This window comes from Scyliorhinus canicula, chromosome 10 (assembly GCF_902713615.1).
Source record: "Scyliorhinus canicula chromosome 10, sScyCan1.1, whole genome shotgun sequence".
Taxonomy (NCBI): domain Eukaryota; kingdom Metazoa; phylum Chordata; class Chondrichthyes; order Carcharhiniformes; family Scyliorhinidae; genus Scyliorhinus; species Scyliorhinus canicula.
In genome coordinates this window covers 143,733,036-143,760,813 of record NC_052155.1, presented here as the reverse complement: position 1 = coordinate 143,760,813, position 27,778 = coordinate 143,733,036, and the positions used below count along the sequence as shown (strand labels likewise).

The 27,778-nt window shown below is 46.2% G+C and overlaps 1 protein-coding gene across 1 annotated transcript in view; it reads right to left on the bottom strand.

Moving 5' to 3' along the window:
• The window catches only part of LOC119972695 (calcium/calmodulin-dependent 3',5'-cyclic nucleotide phosphodiesterase 1A-like), a 782,449-nt gene extending 756,109 nt beyond the window's left edge, over window positions 1-26,340 (bottom strand). The window contains exons 1-3 of the mRNA XM_038809816.1: window positions 26,280-26,340; window positions 25,527-26,154; window positions 23,627-23,653 (exon numbers count right to left, since the gene is read on the bottom strand). Coding sequence (XP_038665744.1) covers window positions 23,627-23,653; window positions 25,527-25,627 — 128 coding nt within the window. The 5' untranslated portion in view covers window positions 25,628-26,154; window positions 26,280-26,340. The remainder of the gene's footprint in view (window positions 1-23,626; window positions 23,654-25,526; window positions 26,155-26,279) is intronic.
• Between the last annotated feature and the right edge of the window lie 1,438 nt (window positions 26,341-27,778).

The window sequence follows — 27,778 nt, the reverse complement described above, 5'->3', positions numbered from 1 at the left end:
AAAGTATAGCTACGAGGAGAGATTGGATAGGTTGGGCTAATTTTCCTTGAAACAAAGAAGGCTGAGGGATGACTTGATTTTGAGAGGAAGAGATAGAGTGGACAGGATAAAATTCTTTCCCTTGGTGGAGAATTCTACTAACCACAGATTCAAGATGCGGCAGAAGATGTAGAGGGGACATGAGTACGAATATTTTTATGCAGAGGGTAGTGGGAGTCTGGAATTCACTGCCCGAGTTGGTGGTGGAGACAGGGACCCTAAACTCTTTTAAAAAGTACCGAGATCTGTCTCTGAAGTGTTGTAAGCTACAGGGCAATGGACGGGGTACAGGAAGGTGGGATTAGAAAGGGGACCTGGGTGTATTTGGGCTAGCAATGGACAAGGCGAGTTCCCTCTGTGTAAAAAAACCTACCTCGTACATCTCCTCTAAACATTTCCCCTCACACCTTAAACTTATGTCCCCGAGTAATTGACTCTTACATCCTGGGAAAGAGCTTCTGACTATTCATTCTGTCCATGCCAAACTTTGTAGAGTTCTATCAGGTCACCGCTCAACTCCCGTCATTCCGCGAGAACAAACAGAGTTTATCCAACCTCTCCTCATAGTTATTCTCCTCCATACTAGGCATCATCCTGGTAAACCTCTTTGGTACTCTCTCCAACACCTCAACATTCTTCCAGCAGTGCTCTCCCTCAATGCCAGCAAAACTAAAGAGCTGGTCATCGACTTCAGGAAACAAAGTACTGTACACACCCCTGTCAGCATCAACGGGCCCAAGGTGGAGATGGTTAGCAGTTTCAAATTCCTAGGGGTGCACATCACCAAAAATCTGTCCTGGTCCACTCACGTCGACGCTATCACCAAGAAAGCACAACAGCGCCTATACTTCCTCAGGAAACTAAGGAAATTCGGCATGTCCACATTAACCCTTACCAACTTTTACAGATGCACCATAGAAAGCATCCTATCGGGCTGCATCACAGCCTCGTATGGCAACTGCTCGGCCCAGGACGCAAGGAACTTCAGAGAGTCTTGAATACCGCCCAGTCCATCACACGAACCTGCCAACCATCCATGGACTCCATCTACACCTCCCGCTGCCTGGGGAAAGCAGGCAGCATAATCAAGGATCCCTCCCACCCGGCTTACTCACTTTTCCAACATCTTCCATCGGGCAGGAGATACAGAAGTCTAAGAACACGCCCGAACAGACTCAAAAACAGCTTCTTCCCCACTGTCACCAGACTCCTAAATGACCCTCTTTTGACTGACCTCATTAACACTACACCCTGTGTGCTTCAACCGATGCCAATGCTTATGTAGTTACATTGCATATCTTGTGTTGCCCTATTATGTATTCTCATGTATTTTCTTGTATTTTGTTTAATTCACTTTTCTTCCATGTACTGAATGATCTGTTGAGCTGCTTGCAGAAAAATACTTTTCACTGTACCTCGCTACACGTGACAATAAACAAATCCAATCCAATCCAGTGTGGTGGCCATAATTGAACACTATATTCCAAGTGCGCCCTAACTAAGGTTCTATACAACTGCAGCATGACTTGCCAATTTTTATACTCAATGCCCTGACCGATAAAGGCAAGCATGCCGACTGCCTTCTTTTAACTTCTCCACCTGCGTTGCCACTTTCAGTGACCTGTGGACCTAGACACCCAGACCCCTCTGCCTGTCAATACTCTAAAGGGTTCTGCCATTTACTGTATATTCCCCACTTGTATAAGACCTTCCAAAATGCATTACCTGACATCCTGTCCAAACCTGGCATTTCTCATCTTTGTGGTGGTGGTAGGGGTACTGTAGTCAGGCTGGAGTTCATAGATGTGCAATTCGTGGAGGCAATTGGCCACCTTTACAAAGAAAAGGAAACTTTTTGCCTGGGAAAAACAGAGTTCTATGGGAATCTGTGACTCAGATTAATATGCTGAAGGGACTACCTGAGCAATCTGCGAGATCCATCCTGGTTGTATCTGCTATTTTTTCCAATTAATTAACAGGCTATTGTTAATTTATCTTGGTTTGATTGTTATAGAATAAGTTTTGAAAAGTGATCTTGTTCATTGTGTTTTTCCATTGGGGCTGTTTGGAAATGTCGGTTCTTTCAGGTTATTGGTCTTCACAGGGATTGTATCACCAGTAATATGAGTAGAAGAGCTCACAGGCCCTAACATGTATTCAGTCCCAAAGATACTGAACAGAAACATGGGTGCTTTGCATTAACAGAAAAAAATAACAAGAGTCTTAGCTACCCGAATACATCAATGTCTTGTGCAGCCAGTGGGACTAGCAGGCAATAAATTAAAACAGCTTTCCTCTGAGTGCAAGAGGACTTGTTGCCCTATTATCCCCAAATTCAAGGAGGGCGATGGAATATATAAAAGTCACTCAGCCATGGTTGTGCCAGTCTGGAATATATTAGTTTGGTCACTTGTGTTTATGGTTACAAGATGATTGGAAGAATTTGAAAAGATAATATAACCAATGTAATAAAATAATAGAAGAGATTAGAAGCGGTGAATGCATTTTTATTGGGTTTGTGTTATTTTGTTGTAACTTGTACGTATCCTTTATAAACGATGATTTATTGATGGAATGTAAGAGACTGATGGTAAAAATGGTATAGAGAGACACAAGTGAACTCACACTGGAATCATGAAGTATGAGATCTCAAATAAAGAAATTATATTGCGTTGTTACTATTACTACCGAACATATTTATATCATACTTTCAAGGTAATTAAACATCCCAATGTGCTTCATAGGAGCTTTAGAAAACAAAGTATGACACAAGAGAGCGGAATGTGAGGTGGGAAGCTCATCTCAAGATCAAATGTGACACTAAGGTTGCAAACAGACTGGCTTAGTTTCAGACTGTTGCCATAGAGAGGGATAAGCCAGTAGCTAAGGAACAGAGGTTAAAACAGGGACTAAATACAAAGACTTCACTCTTCCCAAAATCCTGGAAGGCTGTGGGGCTGGATGATAATAGAGAGAGTGGAGGGGAAACAAAGTCACAGAGGGATTTGAAAACAAGGATGAAAATTTTAAAATCAAGACATTACTGGACTGGGAGCCAATGTTGGTCAGTGAGCACAGAGGGTAACCGGGGATCAGGACATGAGCAGCCAAGTTTTGGATGACCTCAAGCTTACTGGGATAGAAAGCGGGAGACTAGCCAGGTGTCAGTGGAAAGAGTCAAGTCGGTTTCGATAGAAGATCAGCTGAGACACAAGCAAATTTGGGCAATGTTACCGAGGTGGGAATGGGTGTTGGTAGCTTTCACACAATTTGAGGTTGGAAGCTTATCTCAAGATCGAATGTGACACCAGGGCAGCACGGTAGCATGGTGGTTAGCATAAATGCTTCACAGCTCCAGGGTCCCAGGTTCGATTCCCGGCTGGGTCACTGTCTGTGCGGAGTCTGCACGTCCTCCCCGTGTGTGCGTGGGTTTCCTCCGGGTGCTCCGGTTTCCTCCCACAGTCCAAAGATGTGCGGGTTAGGTGGATTGGCTATGCTAAATTGCCCTTAGTGTCCTAAAAAAAAAGGTAAAGGTTAGGGGGGGGGGGGGGGGGGGGGGGCCGAAGGGCCTGTTCTGTGCTGTACTGTTCTATGTTCAAAGTTGCAAACAATCTGTCTTAATTTCAGACTACTGTCACAGAGAGGGATGGAGTTGACAGCTAAGGAAATGGAATTTGAAGCAAGGGCCATAAACAATGGCTTCAGTCTTCCCAAGATGTCACTTTGGATAATGCACCAAGGGGCAACCTGTAAATGAGAAACAGGAAGTGGCCACTTTTTATTTCATTGCAAATAATCCACTGGCTACAATTAGTAAGATAAGAATGAAAACATGTGACAGTAGTCCCACACTGTTGGAAGACAATGGAGAGGCATTGGAGGAGGAAGACATGGTCAACTGTGTCACAGGATGCAGACAGGTCGAGCAGGACAAGGTCGGAATGTTTTCCTTTGTCACAGTCACATAGGATGCCATTTGTGACTTTGATAAGAATCCTCACGGTACTGTGGTGGAAACCTGATTGGAGGGATTCAAATACAGAGGTCCATGAAAAATGGAAACAGATTTATGAGGCAACAACAATGAAGTTAAGAGCCCATGAGATCCAAGAACATTTAGCAAATTGGATCCAAAATTGGCTAAGTGGCAGGAAGCAGAGGTCAAGAGTATTTTCCGACTGGAAGCCTGTTTCCAGTGTTGGGGCCTTTGCTGTTCGTGGCTTATATAAATGATTTAGATTTGAATGTAGAAGGGTAGATCAGTACGTTTGCAGATGATTTTTCAAGTATAAAAACTGGCAAGTCATGCTACAGTTGTATAGAACCATGGTAAGGCCACACTTGGACCATTGCGCACAATTCTGGTCACCACACTACCAGAAGGATGTGGAGGCTTGGAGAGGGTGCAGAGGAGGTTTACCAGGATGTTGCCTGGTCTGGAGGGTGTTAGCTATGCAGAGAGGCTGAATAGACTCGGACTGTTTTCATTAGAATGATGGAGTTTGAAGGATGACCTGATAGTGGTCTACAAGATTATGAGGGGCATGGATAGAGTGGATGGGCAGGCACTCTTTCCCAGGGTGGAGGGGTCAGTCACCAGCAGGTATAGGTTTAAGATCCACGAGGCAAAGTTTAGAGGAGTTGTCTGAGGCAGGTTTTTTTATGCAGAGCGCCCAGAACGCGTTGCCGGCGGAGGTTCTGGATACAGAAAAATTTATGGCGTTCAAAAGGCATCTCGACAAATACATGGATAGGATGGGTATGGAAGGATACGGTACTAGGAAATGCCGAGGGTTTTGGCCAAGGTTGGTATCATGACCGGTAGAGGCTTGGAAGGCCGAAGGGCCTGTTCCTGTGCTGTATTGTTCATTGTTCTTTGTTACAAAAATCGATGTGTTATAGTGAGGAGAGTAACATTTGATCACAGGAGACTATAGATGGGCTGGTCAGACGGGCTGATCAGTGGAAAAGGGCATTCAATCCAGTGAAGTGTGAAGTGATTCACTTGGGCAGAACAAAGAAGGCAAGCGACTGCATGATAAATGGCAAGGCCCTGGATCAGAGGGATCAGAGGTAGCTGAGCAGGTGTATGCAGTGGTTAAGAAGGCATATGGTATACTTGTTTTTATTAGCCGAGGCATAGAGGTTAAGAGCAGGGAGGGTATGCTGGAACTGTATGAAATATTGGTTCGGCCACAGCTACAGTATTGTGTGCAGTTCTGGATTCCACAATATAGAAGGGATGTGACAGCACTGGAAAGGGTGCAGAGGACATTTACCAGGATGTTGACCAGGCAGGAGAATGTTAGTTATGAAGAGGGATTGGATAGACTTGCATTGTTTTCCTTGGAGCAGAGGAGGCTGAGGGGGACATGATTGGAAGCTCAGAGCGAGAACAAACAGAGTTGTTATCTCTGGGTTGTTGCCCGTGCCACGTGATAGTGAGACGAGGAATAGGGAGAGAGAGCAATTAAACACGTGGCTACATGGATGGTGCAGGCGGGAGGGATTCAGATTTCTGGATAACTGGGGCTCTTTCTGGGGAAGGTGGGACCTCTATAGACAGGATGGTCTACATCTGAACCGAAGGGGCACCAATATCCTGGGGGGGAGATTTGTTAGTACTCTTTGGGGGGGTTTAAACTAATTCAGCAGGGGCATGGGAACCTGGATTGTAGTTTTGGGTACGGGAGATTGAGAGTATAGAGGTCAGGAGCACAGATTTGACTTTGCAGGAGGGCGGCGTGTTCAGGTCGGTGGTTTGAAGTGTGTCTATTTCAATGCCCAGTAAGAAGTCTTACAACACCAGGTTAAAGTCCAACAGGTTTGTTTCAAACACGAGCTTTCGGAGCACGGCTCCTTCTTCACCTGAAGAAGGAGCCGTGCTCCGAAAGCTCGTGTTTGAAACAAACCTGTTGGACTTTAACCTGGTGTTGTAAGACTTCTTACTGTGCTCACCCCAGTCCAACGCCGGCATCTCCACATCATGGCTACTATTTCAATGCCAGGAGTATACGAAATAAGGTAGGGGAACTGGCAGCATGGGTTGGTACCTGGGACTTCGATGTTGTGGCCATTTCAGAGACATGGATAGAGCAGGGACAGGAATGGTTGTTGCAGGTTCCGAGGTTTAGGTGCTTTAGTAAGGTCAGAGAAGGGGGCAAAAGAGGGGGAGGTGTGGCGCTGCTAGTCAAGGACAGTATTACGGTGGCAGAAAGGATGCAAGATGGGGATTCTTCTTCCGAGGTAGTATGGGCTGAGGTTAGAAACAGGAAAGGAGAGGTCACACTGCTGGGAGTTTTCTATAGGCCACCTAATAGTTCTAGAGATGTAGAGGAAAGGATGGCGAAGATGATTCTGGAAAAGAGCGAAATTAACAGGGTAGTTGTTATGGGAGACTTTAACTTTCCTAATATTGACTGGAAAAGATATAGTTCGAGTACATTGGATGGGTCGTTCTCTGTACAATGTGTGCAGGAGGGTTTTCTGACACAATATGTTGACAGGCCAACAAGAGGCGAGGCCATTTTGGATTTGGTTTTGGGTAATGAACCAGGCCAGGTGTTAGATCTGGAGGTAGGTGAACACTTTGGAGACAGTGACCACAATTCGGTGACCTTTACATTAGTGATGGAAAGGGATAAGTATACCCCGCAGGGCAAGAGCTATAGCTGGGGGAAGGGCAATTATGATGCCATTAGACATGACTTAGGATGTGTAGGTTGGAGAAGTAGGCTGCAAGGGTTGGGCACACTGGATATGTGGAGCTTGTTCAAGGAACAGCTATTGCGTGTTCTTGATCAGTACGTACCAGTCAGACAGGGAGGAAAGGGTAGAGCGAGGGAACCGTGGTTTACCAAAGAAGTGGAATCTCTTGTTAAGAGGAAAAAGGAGGCCTATGTGAAGATGAGGCGTGAAGTCTCAGTTGGGGCGCTTGATAGTTACAGGGAAGCGAGGAAGGATCTAAAGAGAGAGCTAAGACGAGCAAGGAGGGGACATGAGAAGTCATTGGCAGGTAGGATCAAGGAAAACCCGAAAGCTTTCTATAGGTATGTCAGGAATAAAAGAATGACTAGGGTAAGAGTAGGGCCAGTCAAGGACAGTGGTGGGAAGTTGTGTGGAGGCTGAGGAGATAAGCGAGATACTAAATGAATACTTTTCATCAGTATTCACTCAGGAAAAAGATAATATTGTGGAGGAGAATGCTGAGACCCAGGCTATTAGAATAGATGGCATTGAGGTGCGTAGGGAAGAAGTGTTGGCAATTCTGGACAAGGTGAAAATAGATAAGTCCCTGGGGCCTGATGGGATTTATCCTAGGATTCTCTGGGAAGCCAGGGAAGAACATAAGAACATAAGAACTAGGAGCAGGAGTAGGCCATCTGGCCCCTCGAGCCTGCTCCGCCATTCAATTAGATCATGGCTGATCTTTTGTGGACTCAGCTCCACTTTCCGGCCCGAACACCATAACCCTTAATCCCTTTATTCTTCAAAAAACTATCTATCTTTACCTTAAAAACATGTAATGAAGGAGCCTCAACTGCTTCACTGGGCAAGGAATTCCACAGATTCACAACCCTTTGGGTGAAGAAGTTCCTCCTAAACTCAGTCCTAAATCTACTTCCCCTTATTTTGAGGCTATGTCCCCTAGTTCTGCTGTCACCCGCCAGTGGAAACAACCTGCCCGCATCTATCCTATCTATTCCCTTCATAATTTTAAATGTTTCTATAAGATCCCCCCTCATCCTTCTAAATTCCAACGAGTACAGTCCCAGTCTACTCAACCTCTCCTCATAATCCAGCCCCTTCAGCTCTGGGATTAACCTAGTGAATCTCCTCTGCACACCCTCCAGCGCCAGTACGTCCTTTCTCAAGTAAGGAGACCAAAACTGAACACAATACTCCAGGTGTGGCCGCACTAACACCTTATACAATTGCAACATAACCTCCCTAGTCTTAAACTCCATCCCTCTAGCAATGAAGGACAAAATTCCATTTGCCTTCTTAATCACCTGTTGCACTTGTAAACCAACCTTCTGTGACACATGCACAGAGATTGCTGAGCCTTTGGCTTTGGCTTTGATTTTTAGATCATCATTGGCTACAGGAATAGTGCCAGAGGACTGGAGGACAGCAAATGTGGTCCCTTTGTTCAAGAAGGGGAGTAGAGATAACCCCGGTAACTATAGGCCGGTGAGCCTAACATCGGTGGTGGGTAAAGTCTTGGAGAGGATTATAAAAGATACGATTTATAATCATCTAGATAGGAATAATATGATTAGGGATAGTCAGCATGGTTTTGTGAAGGGTAGGTCATGCCTCACAAGTTATCGAGTTATTTGAGAAGGTGACTGAACAGGTGGACGAGGGTAAAGCAGTTGATGTGGTGTATATGGATTTCAGTAAAGCGTTTGATAAGGTTCCCCCACCAGAAAGGCGGAGACACAGTGGAGGAGGGCGCAGGGTGCGGTATATGAGTATGGAGAGAAGGCGAGCAGGATGTTGGCGCATCAGCTCCGTAGGCGAGATGCGGCTAGGGAAATTGGGGGAGTGAAGGATGGGGGTGGAAATGTAGTGCAGAAGGGGACAGAAGTAAACGGGGTCTTTAGGGACTTTTACGAGGGATTGTACCGGTCGGAACCTCCGAGGGGGAGAGAGGGGATGGAGAGCTTCATGAACAGGCTATGTTTCCCAAGGGTTCAAGAGAGGCTGGTTGAGGGGCTTGGGGCGCCGATAGAGTTGGAGGAGCTAGTCAGGGGGATCGGGCAAATGCAGTCAGGTAAGGCCCCGGGGCCGGACGGGTTCCCGGCAGAATTTTACAAAAAATATGCGGACCTGGTGGGTCCCCTGCTGGTGCGAACTTTCAATGAGGCGTGGGAGGGGGGGGCTTTGCCCCCGACGATGTCGCGGGCACTGATCTCTTTGATCCTAAAACGGGATAAGGACCCCTTGCAGTGCGGATCATATAGGCCTATTTCACTCCTTAACGTAGACGCTAAGTTGCTGGCGAAGATCCTGGCTACCAGGATAGAGGATTGTGTGCCAGAGGTAATTCATGAAGATCAGACAGGGTTTGTCAAGGGGCGGCAGCTCAACACGAATGTGCGGAGACTGCTCAATGTTATCATGATGCCGGCAGTGGAGGGGGAGGCGGAGATAGTGGTGGCGCTGGATGCAGAGAAGGCGTTTGATAGAGTTGAATGGGGGTACCTCTGGGAGGTGCTGGAGAGGTTTGGATTTGGGGAGGGATTCATCAAATGGGTGAGGCTGCTTTACGCGGCGCCGATGGCGAGTGTAGTCACAAATGGAAGGAGATCGGAGTATTTTAGGCTTTATCGTGGGACCAGGCAGGGGTGTCCCCTGTCCCCCCTGCTCTTTGCACTGGCGATTGAACCGCTGGCCATGGCGTTGAGGGAGTCAGGGAAGTGGAGGGGTCTGGTGCGGGGGGGGGAGGAGCACCGGGTATCGCTGTATGCAGACGACCTGCTGTTATATGTGGCGGACCCAGAGGGGGGAATGCCGGGGGTGATGGAACTGTTAGCGGAATTTGGGGGCTTCTCGGGCTATAAGCTGAACTTAGGAAAGAGCGAGGTATTTGTAGTGCACCCGGGAGATCAGGAGGAGGGAATTGGGAGGCTCCCCTTCAGGAGGGCAGTGAAGAGTTTCAGGTACCTGGGGGTGCAGGTGGCCAGGAGTTGGGGGGCTCTTCATAAGCTTAACTTCACCAGACTAGTGGAACAGATGGAGGAGGAATTTAAAAGGTGGGACATGGTGCCGCTATCGCTGGCGGGCAGAGTGCAATCCGTCAAAATGACGGTTCTCCCGAGGTTCTTGTTCCTCTTCCAGTGCTTGCCCATCTTTATCCCTAGGGCCTTTTTTAAAAGAGTGACCAGCAGCATCATGGGATTTGTTTGGGCGCATGGCACCCCAAGGGTGAAGAGGGTCTTCTTGGAGCGGAGTAGGGATGGGGGGGGGCTGGCGTTGCCCAACCTCTCGGGGTATTACTGGGCGGCCAACGTGTCGATGGTGCGTAAGTGGGTGATGGAGGGGGAGGGGGCAGCATGGAAACGGATGGAGAGAGCGTCCTGTGGGGATACAAGCCTGGGGGCCCTGGTAACGGCGCCGTGGCCGCTCCCTCCCACGAGGTATACCACGAGTCCGGTGGTGGCGGCTACCCTCAAGATTTGGGGGCAGTGGAGGCGACATAGGGGAGAAGTGGGGGGCTCGATGGAGGCTCCGTTAAGGGGGAACCATAGGTTCGTCCCGGGGAACATGGATGGGGGATTTCGGGGATGGTATAGAGCGGGCATTAGACAGCTGAAGGACCTGTTTATCGACGGAAGGTTTGCGAGCCTGGGGGAGTTGGAAGAGAAATTTGGGCTCCCGCCGGGAAACATGTTTAGATATCTGCAGGTAAAGGCATTTGCTAGACGGCAGGTGGAGGGATTCCCTGCGCTCCCCGCGAAGGGGGTGAGTGACAGGGTGCTCTCGGGGGTCTGGGTCGGGGAGGGGAAGATATCCGATATCTACAAGCTTATGCAGGAGAAGGAAGAGGCGTCAGTAGAGGAGCTGAAAACGAAGTGGGAGGGGGAACTGGGGGAACAGATCGAAGACGGGACATGGGCTGATGCCCTGGAGAGGGTAAATTCTTCCTCCTCGTGTGCGCGGCTTAGCCTCATCCAATTCAAGGTGCTGCATAGGGCCCACATGACTGGGACGAGGATGAATAGGTTCTTTGGGGGTGAAGATAGGTGTGCCAGGTGCTCGGGGAGTCCAGCGAACCATGCCCATATGTTCTGGGCATGCCCGGCATTGGAGGAGTTCTGGAAGGGGGTGGCGAGGACGGTGTCAAGGGTGGTGGGATCCAGGGTCAAGCCAGGATGGGGACTCGCGATCTTTGGGGTTGGGGTAGAGCCGGGAGTGCAGGAGGCGAAAGAGGCCGGTGTGCTGGCCTTTGCGTCCCTAGTAGCCCGGCGAAGGATTTTGCTACAGTGGAAGGACGCGAGGCCCCCAAGCGTGGAGACCTGGATCAATGACATGGCGGGCTTTATTAAGCTTGAGAAGGTTAAATTCGCCCTGAGAGGATCGGTGCAAGGGTTCTTTAAACGGTGGCAACCTTTCCTCGACTTTCTGGCTCAACGATAGGGTACTGGGACAGTAGCAGCAGCAACCCGGGGGGGGGGGGGGGGGGGGCGTTGATTATGTTAGCTTATTTTATTTAAATTTGATTTATCTAATTTTAATTTATGGTTAAGTTCTCTTGTTTGGGGGGGGGTGGGGGAATGTGATACATGTGATGTTACGGTATGGGGGGAATTGTGGGTGTTATGGGGCTGTTAGTTGCATATTACTGCTTTTTGCTATACTTTTTGTTATATTTTCTGCAAAAAATTCCAATAAAAAAAATTAAAAAAAAAAAAAAAAAAAAGATAAGGTTCCCCACGGTCGGCTATTGCAGAAAATACGGAGGCTGGGGATTGAGGGTGATTTAGAGATGTGGATCAAAAATTGGCTAGTTGAAAGAAGACAGAGTGGTGGTTGATGGGAAATGTTCAGAATGGAGTTCAGTTACGAGTGGCCTCACAGTAGCATGGTGGTTAGCATCAATGCTTCACAGCTCCAGGGTCCCAGGTTCGATTCCCGGCTGGGTCACTCTCTGTGTGGAGTCTGCACGTCTTCCCCGTGTGTGCGTGGGTTTCCTCCGGGTGCTCCGGTTTCCTCCCACAGTCCAAAGATGTGCGGGTTAGGTGGATTGGCCATGCTAAATTGCCCGTAGTGTAAGGTTAATGGGGGGATTGTTGGGTTACGGGTATACGGGTTACGTGGGTTTAAGTAGGGTGATCATTGCTCGGCACAACATCGAGGGCCGAAGGGCCTGTTCTGTGCTGTACTGTTCTATGTTCTATGGCGTACCACAAGGATCTGTTCTGGGGCCGTTGCTGTTTGTCATTTTTATAAATGACCTAGAGGAGGGCGCAGAAGGGTGGGTGAGTAAATTTGCAGACGACACTAAAGTCGGTGGAGTTGTAGACAGTGCGGAAGGATGTTACAGGTTACAGAGGGACATAGATAAGCTGCAGAGCTGGGCTGAGAGGTGGCAAATGGAGTTTAATGTGGAGAAGTGTGAGGTGATTCACTTTGGAAAGAATAACAGGAATAAGGAATATTTGGCTAATGGTAAAATTCTTGGTAGTGTGGATGAGCAGAGGGATCTAGGTGTCCATGTACATAGATCCCTGAAATTTGCCACCCAGGTTGATAGGGTTGTGAAGAAGGCCTATGGTGTGATGGCCTTTATTGGTAGAGGGATTGAGTTCCGGAGCCATGAGGTCATGTTGCAGTTGTACAAAACTCTAGTACGGCCGCATTTGGAGTATTGCGTACAGTTCTGGTCGCCTCATTATAGGAAGGACGTGGAAGCTTTGGAATGGGTGCAGAGGAGATTTACCACGATGTTGCCTGGTATGGAGGGAAAATCTTATGACGAAAGGCTGATGGACTTGAGGTTGTTTTCGTTAGAGAGAAGAAGGTTAAGAGGTGACCTAATAGAGGCATACAAAATGATCAGAGGGTTAGATAGGGTGGACAGCGAGAGCCTTCTCCCGCGGATGGAGGTGGCTAGCACGAGGGGACATAGCCTTAAATTGAGGGGTACTAGATATAGGACCGAGGTCAGAGGTGGGTTTTTTACGCAAAGAGTGGTGAGGCCGTGGAATGCCCTACCTGCAACAGTAGTGAACTCGCCAACATTGAGGGCATTTAAAAGTTTATTGGATAAGCATATGGATGATAAGGACATAGTGTAGGTTAGATGGCCTTTAGTTTTTTCCATGTCGGTGCAACATTGAGGGCCGAATGGCCTGTACTGCGCTGTATCGTTCTATGTTCTATGTTCTATATATATAATTATGAGGGGCATAGATAAAGTAGATAGGAAGAAACCTTTCCCCTTGTGGAGGGATCAGTGACCACAGGGTATAGATTTAAGTTAAGGGCAGGAGACTAAGAGGGGATGTGAGGAGAAATCTTTTTACCAGAGGGCGGTGGGAGTTTGGAATTTGCTGCCTGAAAGGGTGGTGGATGCAGAGACCTTCATAACATTTAAGAAGTATTTACCGGTGCACTTGCGATCCCAGAGCATACAAGGATATGGGCCAAGATATGAATGATCGGCGCAGACACGTTGGGCCAAAGGGCTTTTTCTGTGCTCTATGAATCTTTGGGTGCGATTCTCCATAAAGGTTGCCAAGTGTGGCAGCAAGCGGGAACTGCCTCGAGGTTGCGGATTTGGCACGGCAAGGCTGACTGCACAATGTTCAGCACCACTTGCGACTTTTCAGATAAAGCATCCAAGTCCAAATGCAGCAAGGCCTGGGCAATATCCAGGCTTGGCCTGACAAGTGGAAAGTTACATTCAAAGAACAATACAGCACAGGAACAGGCCCTTCAGCTCTCCACGCCTGTACTGGTCATGACAGTAACCTTGGCCAAACCCTTAGCACTTACTTGTGCCATATCCCTCTGTACCCATCCTATCCATGTATTTGCCAAAATGCCTTTTGAACTCCGTTAATGTATCTGCTTCCACAACCTCCCCTGGCAACGCATTCCAGGGACTCACCACCCTCTGTGTAAAAAACCTGCCTCGCACGATTCCTCTAAACCTTGCCCACGGACATTGAACCTATGCCCCTTGTGACTGACCTCTCCACCCTGAATCCATACCCTCAGAATCTTGTAGAGCACTATCATGTCACCCCTCAACCTCTGTCGTTCTGATGAAAACAGTCCGAGTCTATTCAGTGTCCGCATAGCTAACACCCCCCCAGACCAGGCAACATCCTGGTAAACCTCCTCTGCACCCTCACCAAAGCCTCCACATCCTTCTGGTAGTGTGGTGACCAGAATTGTGCGCAATATTCCAAGTGCAGCCTTAACAAGGTTCCATACAACTGCAGCATGACTTGCCAGTTTTTATACTCGAAACGTTAACATCAAGGGGACATACCAACTGTCTCTCTCATTATTATTGTCACAAGTAGGCTTATATTAACATGCAATGCAGTTACTGTGAAAAGCCCCTAGTCGCCACACTCTGGCACCTGTTCAGGTACACAGAGGGAGAATACAGAATGTCCAAATTACCTGACAGCACGTCTTTCGGGACTTATGGGTGGAAAACGGAGCACCCGGAGGAAACAAATGCAGACACGGGGAGAACGTGCAGATTCCGCACAGATAGTAACCCAAGCAGTAATCGAACTTGGGACTCTGGTGCTGTGAAGCAACAGTGCTAACCACTATGCTACGGTAACTACTAGCTCATCGAATTTCACCCCTCTAATGAAGCCCACGTCTCGCAGTCAGCACGCAGGACAGGGTGCATGTGCCACTGTCAAGTGTGCCAGGGTCCTCCAGTTCCAGAGTCCCCAGAGGACGACCACAAGCAGTAAGCAGTTGGCTGCCTCCACCTCTGATGTGCATCCTCGGGATACACCTCGATGCAGCGATAGAGCAAGGAAGGCCAAGCATGTAGAGGATCACTGAGAGGGCACTGTGGGGTGCAGGGCTAGTTAGGGGGCAAGGAGGGGAGTGCATGTGGGGGGGGGGGGCCGCGGCAGCACCATTGAGAGTGGGACAGTGGTGTATACTTGTATGACACGTTAAAATACCCTCACTACAACCAGTATGACGCTTCTGGCTCTTTGTTCCACGATGTGAGCCAATCGCCAATCCCATGCCTCATCTCACCCAGATCTGGAGTCCTGGCACCCCAACTCCCCCCCCACCCCCGCACCACCTCCACCAGCACACACGAAACACCCTGCCCATGCACACCCTACACCCGGCCGAGGCGGACCGCATGCCCTGCACTCAGACATCTGAACAGAATGTTGCCAACCATGGCCACGGACATGTCCCGGGGGTGGAGCCCGTTCCCTGGGTGTTCGGCGGATGGCTGCTGCGTCTGTGGTGCTGCTTCCCGCAGTGTTCAAGCACAGTGTCCATGCATCATCGCAAAAATTATGTACATTATTAACGAGATAACATACAAACTGACAATAATTAAATGTATGCAGTTGTGTTAATTGGATGCACACAAATGCAATATTCATTTAAATGGTTAAACAGAAATCCCCATCTGAAATTCACCCAATGCAGTCCATAACAATGCACGAAGCTCATCAAGTGCATGGCAGCTCTCAACCGAGCAATCCAATCATCTCCATCCTCTGGATCTGTTCCAGTAACCCTCCAAGTGTATTTCCTTCAAGTGTCCATACAAAGGGGACTTAGAAATCGTTAATCATGTGCTTCCATCGCCCTCAGAATTCCAGGACATTGCCACTCGCTGCATTAAGAAGTTCTCTCTTACCCAGGACCTAAAAAATGTATCCCCTAGCTAGTCAACTAACCCGGACAGTAGGGGTGGGGTATGGTGGTAGGAAACACACCTCATTATATGGAGCCCACAAGAGTGGGAAATATGTGTGGGGGGCACTAAATTAGGTGGGATGCTAAATTTTGATTTTCCAATGGCAGATTAAGATGCAAAGATTAAGTCAGCAGGGTGTTTTGCAGCATGTTGAGCCTCATGTCATCCTGTGAAAGATTCATACTTTGTATGAAATGAGCATTCATTTGCGTGAAACATTTTTAATGAAGTTCTACCTTCAAGATAAAGTCAGCAGCACGAGAATCTTGTCGCATCCAGCTCACATTTGTTTAAAGTTGGTGTGCACCAAGTTTGTGCAGCTATGTCCAAGGTCAATGGTTTTCCTTGTTGACATATTCAATACAACATAAATGAGAGACACAGGGGAATGTCAGCTTGCATGGATGCTCATGGCTGGCAGGGCTGAGTCAGTCATATGGGCAGGGGTTCTGTGGAATCTTGTCAGGGGCATACAGGAGTGAAGAAGGATCCAAGGGAGGACAGGGAGTGGGTTGGAAACATAGAGGAGGGTGTGGGAAGGACGTGGAGTCCTGGAAACAGTCAGTCAAGTTAAGAAAATTTGCCACCTTTACCACCTTCACAGTCTCGATGTGCGTTATGTTAATGGCAATTCATTCGGTCGGAAAGTTGGGGCCATGATAAATCATAGAATCATAGAATCCATACAGTGCAGAAGGAGGCCATTCGGCAAATCGGTTCTGCACTAACCCTCCGAAAGAGCACCCTAACCAGGTCCACTCCCCTGCCGTATCCCATGACCCCACCTAACGTTTTGACACTTGGGGGCCAATCCACCCAGCATGCACATCATTGACTGTGGGACGAAACCGCAGCACTTGGAAGAAACCCAGGTAAACACGGCGAGAATGTGCAAACACCACACAGAGTCACCCAAGGCTGGAATCGAACCCGGGTCCCTGGCACGGTTAGGCAGCAATGTTAGCCACTGTGCCACCATGTCTCCCCCTAGCAACTCAACTTCTTCATGCGAGCCTTATATCTAAAGTTATTCATTCCGTGAACCATTCAGGTAAATCTCCTCTACACCTTCTCAAGGTTTATCAAAGTGTGATCAACACAACTGGATTGGGCCCTGCCACATTTCTGCCTCGACCCGCCGGCGGAATTCTGTGAAATGTTGGCCGGTCAATGGGGTTTCCCATTGTGGGGCAGCCCCACACCATCAGGAAACCCACAGGTGCCGGCAAAACGCAGAATCCCGCCGGTGCAGAATCCCGCCCAATATTCTTGGTCAGAGCTTTATAAACAACAATTCAGCATAGCAACACCTCTGTTTTTATAACTCAAGATCCCATATGCCTTCTAAGTATTTTCTCAATCTGTCCTGCCACCTTCAAAGATCAAAACCCATATATCCCCAGGTCCCTCTGTTCCTGAACACTCTTTAAGACTGTTTCATTGAGTCTATTTTGCCTCTCCTATCGTTTCTTCCAAAATGCATCAACTCACACTTCCCTGAATTAAATTTCATTTTGTGAGCATGTGCCGTTTTGCAATTGATTGGTATCAACGTCATTCAAGTTTGCGTCATTGGCAAAATTTTGAAATTATAGTCCGCATTCCAATATCCAAGTCATGTAGTTTTTCGATCAAAAGGTCCGAGGGACCAAATACTACCGTCTACTACCGTCTACTACCATCCAGTCTGAAAAGTAACCATTTACCACAATTTGCTGTTTTCTGCCCTTCAGCCGATTTTATCTTCCATGTTGACACTGACCATCCAGGAGCCTCAATGTTGTTAACCAGCCGTTTAGGTGGTATTTTCAAATGTTTTCTAAAAGTTCTCTGGACATAGAAGCATACATAGAAAATAGAAGCAGGTGGAGGCCATTCGGCCCTTCGATCCTGCTCCGCCATTCATAATGATCATGACTGATCATCAAGTTCAAGAGGGGGCAGCACGGTAGTTAGCATAAATGCTTCACAGCTCCAGGGTCTCAGGTTCGGTTCCCGGCTGGGTCACTGTCAGTGCGGAGTCTGCACGTCCTCCCCGTGTGTGCGTGGGTTTCCTCCGGGTGCTCCGGTTTCCTCCCACAGTCCAAAGATGTGTGGGTTAGGTGGATTGGCCATGCTAAATTGCCCGTAGTGTCCTAAAAAGTAAGGTTAAGGGGGGGGGGGTTGTTGGGTTACGGGTATAGGGTGGATACGTGGGTTTGAGTAGGGTGATCATTGATCGGCACAACATCGAGGGCCGAAGGGCCTGTTCTGTGCTGTTCTATATCTAAAGACCCTGATCCTGTCTTCCTGCCCATTGCCCTTGATCCCTTTAGCCCCAAGAGCTCTATCTAATTCCTTCTTGAAATTACACAAGGTTTTGCCCTCAACTACTTTCTGTGGTAGTGAATTTCACAGATTTACCATGAATCATTCACTGACAATCATTCCATTCCTCTCACCGTCCTTCTCTATTAATTCAGCAAAAAAAGGTTTCGTCAAATTGGCCCTACTTAGTTAACTCAAACCTCTCCAAGAACCAAATGACTTTTCCCCTGCAGTTCTTATTTCTAGCCTTACCCAGCGCTGATGTTAAACTAACTGGCTTGTGGTTGCTAGGAACGGCCTTCCACACCTCTCGACAAGGGTGGTTCACTGATCAGTCACCCAAGTATCTAGGGATGTTTTAAAGATTATCCACCACTTGCACTTTGCTTTGTAATTTGGGATGCCAACCATCTGAGCCAGGCAACTGATACACTTTTAGTGCAGTCAACCTTTACAGGATATCGCGTGAAAATTGATAGACAATCAGTCATTTAATTGTCTACCATTTGTTTTTCAAAACTATTCAGTGAACTTATTCAATGTAATGTAATTATAGAGTACTCTGTGTCATTCTCCGAATGAAAATCAAGATACACTCCAAACATCGAGTCGTTTTCTGCAGGAGCACAGAGAATCAGATGTGAAAAGCAGTATGCCCGATAAAGAATGGGCAGGATTCATGATGTGGTCAAGACGCACGGGAGATTCTTGGTCAGCCATGCTTGATATGGAATGGTGTCATTCAAGCTATAATCTCTGTTTCAGTGAGAGATAGCCTCAGCCTGTTGTCGGCAATGGCTAATTACGGATGGATAAATGATCTTTGTTTACCAAAGGCAGAGCTAAACATTCATATTTACAAATCAAAACAGCATGTTTTTGGAAAAACATATTGCATATTATTTTTTTTAAATTTAGAGTACTCAATTTGTTTTTTCCAATTAAGGGGCAATTAAGTGTGGCCAATCCACCTAACCTGCACATCTTTTGGGTTGTGGGGCGAAACCCTCGCAAACTCGGGGAAAATGTTCAAACTCCACACGGACAGTGACCCAGAGCCAGGCTCCAACCTGGGACCTCAGTGCCATGAGGCAGAAGTGCTAACCACTGTGCCATCTTGCTGCCCTTATTTCACAGATTTATGACAATATATACATAAAAGATAAGTCAATATTCAAGTAAGCAGAGGAAAGCTGATATGAAAATGATTGTAACTGGGGAAAAAAATGAAAAATAAATTACTTTGGAGGAACTCGGAGTTCACTTGGGATTACAACAATAACATCTTGCATTTAGATGGCACCGATAACAAAATAAAACAATCTAAAGCACTTTATAGATCATCACAGAGGAAAACCACATAAGCAGGTATTGGATCAGATGACAAAAGCTTGGTCAAAGAGGCAGATTTTAAGGATAAATGAGGAATGAGAACAAGAGACATGGAGAGAAACAGGAAGGGAATTCTAACATTGGACCTAAGCTGCTGAATGGCAGCCAATGCGGAGGTGATTAAAATCAGGACCTCTCAGCAGGCCAGAATTTGTGGAGTGCAAAGGTTTAGGTGGGGTTATAGGCCTGAAGGAGCTTACACAGAGTAAGAGTGAGCCGTGAAACACTACAAGAATTTGAAGTATTTCTGGACCAGAAGCCAATGGAAGTCAGCAAACAGAGTGTAAAATGGTGAGTTGAGCTCAATATAAGTAAGGCCATGCAGCAGAATGTTGTACACCCTCAAGTTTATCATCAGATAAAACAAAGAAAACCAGCAAGGAGTATGTTGGAATAATCAAAAGTAAAATTTCAGCAGCAGATAAGTTGAGACAAGGTCAAAGTTGAATGTTCAAAGTGAGGGGCAATGTGAGGAAAAACATTCTTACCCAGAGGGTGGTGACGATCTGGAATGCACTGCCTGGGAGGGTGGCAGATGAAGGCTGCCGAACATCCTTTAAAAAGTGCCTGGATGAGCACTTGGCACATCATAACATTCAAAGCTATGGGTCAAATGCTGGTAAATGGGATTAGGTAAGTAGGTGAGGTGCATTTGTGTGTCAGTACACACTTGATGGGCCGAATGGCCTCTTCTGCACTGTGTAATTCTGTTCTGAAAGTGTAAATAAGCAGTTTTAGTGATGGTGTTAGGATGCTCACCTCATGGTCAAATGTGACAGCAAGATTCAGCCTCAGCCAGGAAAAGAATGGATTCAGTGGCCAGTAAACAGAGTCTGTGACTCCCTCATTCATAATTGGATGATTTTTTGTTGGTCCACCAGTTTGACAATTTTGAAAGGGAGCAAGTAATATGATGAAGAAAATGGAAATCTGGATATCATCAATTATGTATGGAAACTGATATCATGATTTTAGATGATAATGCTCAGAGGCAGCATTTAGATGTGGAAAGTGAGGGGGGCAAAAATATATCCATGGGGAACACCAGAGTTAATGGTAATGGACTGAAAAGAGAAGTTACTGCAGGCGGTTTCTCTTGCTACAATATGACAGACATAAATAAAATCAAGCAAATGCAGTCCCATCCAGTCAGATGATGGAAGAGGCAATGGGAATACGATTATGTGGTCAGCTAGATCAAAGAGTTCAGTTTACCTCTCTCACAGTCAAGTAAGATGTTATATTTACATGTCTTTAGAAGTCACACAGGCAGCAAGCTGCTAAATTCTTAAACTAAAGTGATGAGAAACCAGTTGCATCAGCTCAGGCTGTCTTCAGATACCATTCAAGGAACCTTGCGATTTTAATCATAGGGAGACTGTGGTCACAGTTGGCACACAACAATTTAATTGATCATTATGCAACTGCAGCTCATGTGTGCCCACAAACAACAGGAAAGTGGAGAGGGAGTATGGTACACACTGGTCAAGCATATTTTTTTATCTTACTTATGTCGAGCAGTTATTAGATAGGGTGAGACAAATATGTGCTTGGTGATATTATAATTAAGTATACAATTATGATTGGTAATTCTATTCTATTCATATATTATACATTATGTAATCCAAATTGTTAGTTCTGAATGGATACAGATAATTCCGACACAAAGATTTAATCTTTTGATTGGAAGATAAGCAAATGTATTGTTCTGTATTTTCTATGATTAGGGAACCATCAAGCCACATGGTGGATGTTTAGCTCCCCTTCTATAGCTTGAGTAAAGTTTTTTGAACTCAAACTCTGAATGTTATCTGGTCAGTTGGGGAGTGACAGATACGATAGTCGAAAAGCTGTGAAATGCCTACACATACCTTACATATACCATGCCTGTGGTTAGATAGTCAGGTATTAACTGATGTATTGATCTATGGAAAGGCAATGTTCAGCAACCGAAACGTTTAATTATAGTTTACTCAGTGGCTAAAGGTAAGCTTGGATGTCATCATCCAGACCTGTTTGTAAATAATTCACAGCACAGAAAAAGTTCATTCAACTCACCTTGTTGATGCCAGTGTTTATGCTCCGCTATATCTTCCTCTATCTACGTCTCATCAGTGCATCATTTTATTCTTTCTCTTTCTTGTTTTTATCTAGCTTCATCTCAACTACTCCATTTCGTAGCAAGTCTCACATTACAACCTTTTCTGGATAAAGAGGTTTCTCCCAGATGCTTGATTGGATTTATCAGTGACTACTATTTATGCGCCGTGATTTTGGACTCCCTCAAGGGGCAATATCATTTTTACACCTGCCCATCAACCTCGTCATTATTTTGAAGACTCACATGAAAGAGTTCCATATTTTCACGATAAATATATCCTCTCAGCTCTGGTACGGGCTGATAGATGTCAAGTAACATGTATGCCAGGTAGCAACCATTTCCAAAACGAGATAGTCTGCAAATTGCCCTTGCTGGATGTCCCACGATCAACACGCTGTAAGTCATCATTGACCAGAAACTTAGCTAGGCCGGCCATATAAATGCCGTGGCTACAGGTGCCGGTCAAAGATGGGAATTTTATGGTGAGTAACTCACCTCCTGACTCCCCAAAGCCTATCTATCTATCATCTACAAGGCAAAAATCCAGAACTTGCCTGGATGCGTGCAGCTCCAACAACATTCAAGAGGCTCGACACCATCCAGGCACGGAAGCTTGCTTGATCGGTATTCCATTCACCACCTCAAACATTCACTCATTTACTCCCACTACCACCAACACACAGTGGCAGCAATGTGTATTATACGCAAGCTGCACAGCAGTGACTTGCCAAGCTTCCTCAGAAGCACCTTCCAAATCTCTACCACCGAGAGGAAAACGGCAGCAGATTCATGGGAACACCCATCATCTGAAAACTCCTCTCCAAGCTGCACACTCTTTTGACTTGGAAATGTATCACCTTTCCTTCATTGTCACTGGGTCAAAATTCTGGAACTGGCTCCCATCAGTACTTTGTATGTACCTACAGCACATGGGCTGTAGCAGTTCAGGCAGCAGCTGAGCACCATCTTCTCAAGGACAATTCAGGAAGGGGAACAAAAACTGGCTTTACCTGCAACACTCCGAGCCTGTGAACTTATTTTTTGATTCACTTCCTGTAGAAATGAACCCCAGTGCTTTGCTTGCATTTTTCTGATCATGTTAACCCATGTTCCTGTTTATAATGATTTCTAAATCTCCACTCCTAAATCCCTTTGCTCCGCTAACCAATTTTCACTTTATGTTCTTTACTGACATGAAAAATTCCTCCTACTGAAATGCACTGCTTCACATTTAAGTATATTTAAGTATACTTTCTAATTACATCTCCATTCTTAAAATATATTAACGTCTTCTCGTCTTTCAGTGCTGTCATCCCCAGTATGAATTATACCTCCCAATTTAATGTCAACTGCAAATTTTAAAATTATACGTCTGATTTGAGTCCAAATGGTTTGCAGCACCAATATTTGTAGGACACCACGGCTGACCTTTCAACAGTCTGAGTAAATATATTTAACTGCCACACCTGGTTTTTAAGTTCTGATTTCTGACCATTCTGCTACTTATCCCTTCACTCCACATGATCTGACCTGTCTTTTGAAAATCCAAATATATTACATCTACTGATGTTACATTTTGGTCTGAGTAGATCCGTCTTCACACTCCAGGTTTCCCTGGGAAGGCTTTGGTCAGAGGTGGTCAAACTGTCAGATTTCTGGCTAAAGTCTCCTGAAAGTCCATTGTGAGTTTTTGTTTTGTTCTTCACAGTTTCTGTAACTTGATGTTATTTTTATAGGGTGGGGTGATTGGCCCCCTGCCCAACCCCCAACCGAGATGACCAGTTTGTTGTTCTTTGTCAGACCTTTCACCTGAGACCTGTCCGGTTTGGTTAGACCGACTAGGAGCCAGAGTCCCCGCCAGGCATAGCTCAATAAAGCTGATTAAGCATGACATTTGAAATGGGTGGCTTTTTTTAATGCCTTGGGTTTCCAGATTTTGTTCTATTACAACCTTGATTCAAGATTCCACCATCTTCCTGATCAACAATTTTGCTCTTAATCGTCTGTAGATCCCTGGACATCTTAAAAAAACTCTCCTCTTAAAAAACACCAGTTGACTGTTAGTCATCCAACACTATTCCCATTCCTAATGATGCCATATAAGTATGCAATATTGATTCTTCTATCTCATCCTGAGGCTATATTAATATATGGATACAATCCATCCAGACCAGGGATTCCATCCTCACTTAAATTTGATTAGATTATCGATTACCAATCTGAAATACCTCGCTTGCAATGGCTTACTTTGATTCTTTAAAAAGAAAATCACCACTCTGGGAGATTTATAATCTCTACCAAGTTATATATTAATGAAAGGCAGAGCCAGAGATCTGCTCAATCACTCTTACCTCTGGGAGGTTTTTCTGTATTTTCTCCTATAGGAAAAAGAAATAAAGCAACATAAACTGGGATAGTGGAATGCTTGATAATACACTTATTCATTTATACATTATACAGACAAAGGGATATTTTGGCATTGGATTGTTTGGTAGGCAGGTGAACGAGTTAATGAAAGTGTGAACAGTGGAGACCTGATTCTGGTGATCTGTCATACCTGGAACCTTAAATTGGATTTACTCTTTTGAATATAGATTTGCAGAAACTTATTGTTTCACCCATAGTGTTTCAGTCTCACGAAAATGTTCACATGTTTAATGTTCCATATACGATGAGATTTTATTTTAACAAGAAACTCTGACAACCCAGTGAAGCAGTTAAATTGCACTCCATTATCCTGGCTGGCATTTCATAAAGTTTTATGAAGACGACCAGCAATAAATAAATAGCTGGGCAGGGCTCCCGGGCACAGAACCTCAATTGGCTTAATTACGAATCAGATGAACAAATGTGGGGCTCACCGTTTCAAGTTGGAGTTTACGGTTTTTGCAGGCATTAAAATGAACCACATGAAAAATAAAACGCGACCATGCAATCTGTTCACGGTAATCTCTGATCTGCCTGGCCACCGAGTACAGGTTCACAACCAGAATCTTGTACAATTCACCCAAGGAGCCTCTCTGTATATATTTGGTTAGAAAAACTTTTGGGGGGTGCAGTGCATGAAGATAAATAGAAGCTTTCACTATATTAATGAATGTATTAGCGGTAAAAACCATTTAATAATTTTAACTGAAGCAGTGTGTTTAATTTATCAATCAATATGATATTAACAGTCCCTCAAATGGTGTTAAACTCATTGGCAGCTGTCCAATTCAGTGAGAAACCTCTTCTGAGGGATACGTCACAGTGCCTCCGCAGAATCATCACTCAGCCAGGATTAAACATTGATGGAGAATACATGGGCAGCCACGTCAAGCGAGACTGTACTTTTAAGTCTCATAACAAATTTATATCTTGCCTTCAATTTCAGAGACCGTCTAATATATCTTCAGTTCTGCCTCGGTAATGCTAAAGTTGAAATCTTGCCTTTGCTGTGGTACTTATTTATTTACTACCAGTTAATAAACAGAGTTTAACCCCCTCTGGTGAGGTAGTCAATGTGCCTGGGCAGTTTTTCTCACCGAGTGATTAAAACGTTCATTGAACGCTGTCAAACTGGCACACTACTGTTCAAAAATCCTATACCTAACCTCATCCTCCCAATGGAACCGTTTGAAGCTGAATTCAATCAGCAGCGGAGATTGAATATTCAAGGGCTGATTTCAAGCTGCTGGGGGGGGGGGGGGGGGGGGGGGGGGGGTCGCTATCAAAGCTCAATCTGTACAAACTAGATCAGCAGAAGAAAATCGAAATGGGATTTAGCCAGAGGGATACTTCCAAGTCGAACTGAAGACTGATTTCTGATTGAATGCCTCACTGGTGTACAGGCAGATAGGGAGCTTCGTGAGCTTAATCCCTCAGGGCACCTGAGTAGAAGTGATTTTTACAGGTTGCTTTTTGTCCTCTTTCATGCTGTGTGCCCTGTGGTTGTAAGTGAAGGACCCAGCAGGTGAATTTCTATTCCTCAGTGAAGGGTAACAAGCAGCCCCGTTTTTCCGATCACTTTCCACTGTTCAGACAGCAGTGTCAGGATCAATACGGGAAAAGCCGGTTTCTTTACAATAATATATCAGTCCCAGTGCAGTCCTGGTCTACTGATCAGAAAGCACCGGTCATTTACACTTTAAAAGTGGAAGCAGCTTCAAACTGCAAAGACGTTGCATGTGCAACAGATTCCGTATTTTTGTTGCTGACGGAACTTTAAATACAAGATCGAAAATAATATTTGAAAAGTCACACTGTACTTACAGTCCCCTGAGCCGCAGCCATATTTTCTCTATTTGTTCCGGTTGCAAATATTTGAGAGAGTTGCTCTCAAATTCTTCGATTTCCTTCGTGGGTGACTCCATGGCTTAAACTGCAGAGTGGGGTTCAAAAGTAAATCTTCAAGCTTCCGTGCAGTATAGGGCCGGCTAACATTTTTCAGGAACAGTGCACGTCAATGTCGAAGCCTCTTCGTTTGTGCTCAAAGCAGCTGGAGCAGTTTGCATGTTCAGGGAATGATGGCAGGGTAATCTCTCGTTTCAAAGTCACGGCTGATGTGGGATAAGCGAGCTCTGCAATCCGTAATAAGCAGCCGAAAGCTCCTAAAACATGATGCCAGTTGATAATTGAGCCGCACTAGTATCTGAAGGGAGGGCGGGGTAGCACATGCGCTGCTTCATCTCCTTCCTTTTGCACAGGGATCTTTCTGTCCCACACATGCCTTTCCAACACTTCATGGGCTCATGTGTCATGCGTTGACAAACAAGGAGAATACCCAGTTAACCTGTTGCAGGATAAGGATGAATCTATTCACCGGGAAATTGCCCAAGTTACTTGATAATGTGTGACTGAATCTCCAGTGGATGTGAGATCAGAAATTCAATGCAAAGTGCTGCATAATACAAAATGACATATTTAGGTAGGTTATTTTGTTTTTTAAAGTACAAATTTGTGTAAAAAGACAAAATCATCGAAAAAGCAACCGTGTATATGAATAAAAACAATGGCTGGACTTACACTTCGTGGGGGTGATTTGGCCTTCGTTTCTGGACAATGGCGTCAGGCGCTTACCATCCCCAATGGCACCACGTCCCAATGATGTCACATCCCCGACCCCACCCACGCCCCACAGAAAGCAAAAGTGCAAGCCACAAAATGCACATATTGATCACTGCTTAACTGTTTTAGTGCTTTTTAACTTGTAAAAGACACGTGTATGAATATTTGCTGAATTGAAATCCAAGCTTACCTCTTGTCAGAATGACAGTAAAGATGGTCAGTATTGTGATGAGTGTGTCTTGAGGTGAGCAAACATGGAACTTGCTGACGAGCAACGAGATGGAAAAATCAGGCGATAACATCACTGCAGCACAGTCCAGTGCAGGAGCAAATACTCTGATCAACAAGATGCATTTGCTGCCATTCAGTATACTTCAGAGTCTCATTCAGTTTCAGAAAAAGTTAACTTTCTTGCTTCCTCTCACAGAATAAAAGAACAGTAAGAAGTCTTACAACACCAGTGGCGCGATTCTCCACCCCCCACGCCGGGTGGGAGAATAGCGGGAGGGCCTCCCGACATTTTTCACGCCCTCCCGCTATTCTCCCCCCCCCCCATGCCCGACCCACGCCACAAATCGGCGCTCGCCGTTTTTTACGGCAAGCGGCGATTCTCCGAGGCCGAGCGGCCGGGCCTTCACGCCCGTTTCAACACGGCAGCAAACACACCTGCTCGCTACCGTCGTGAAACGGGCACCAGATGCCCGTTTGGGGCATCTGGGGGCCCGATTGGCACAGCAGTACCACGGCCGTGCCAAGGGGGGCAGAGGCCCGCGAACGGTGCCCACCGATCGTGGGCCATGCGTCCATAACGGAAGCACTCTTTTCCCTCTGCCGCCCCGCAAGATCAAGCCGCCACGTCTTGCAGGGCGGCTGAGGGAAAAGACGGCAACTGCGCATGCGCGGGTTGGCGTTGTCCAACCTGCGCATGCGCGGCTGACGTCATCGGCCGCGTCAGCCGGCGTGATGCTTGATGTGCAGCCTTGATGACCGTCGTCAAGGCCGTGACGCACGGGGCCGCGCTCCTAGCCCCGCCCGGGGGGGAGAATCGGCCCCCGGACGTGGGCGTGAAGGCTGCAGTGGGTCACGGCCTGTCCCACGGCAGCCTTTACGATTCTCCGCATTTGCGGAGAATCTCGCCCCAGGTTAAAGCCCAACAGGTTTGTTTCAAAGACGAGCTTTCGGAGCACTGCTTTAACCTGGTGTTGTAAAACTTCTTACTGTGCTCACCCCAGTCCAACGCCGGCATCTCCACATCACAGAATCAAGGAAGTTATTGATGTAAATTGATGACAGTGGAGTGCCCAATTCCAATATCAGTGGCTCTGTCTGCAGGATTCCATTCTCTGTCCTCAAAGATAATTTCTGATGGCCAGCCTTGAGAGCCATGATGATTGGATTAAAACTATCAGCATGTCACCAGCTGCCATTATCTCAGATCCGCAATGGCCCATTTTGAA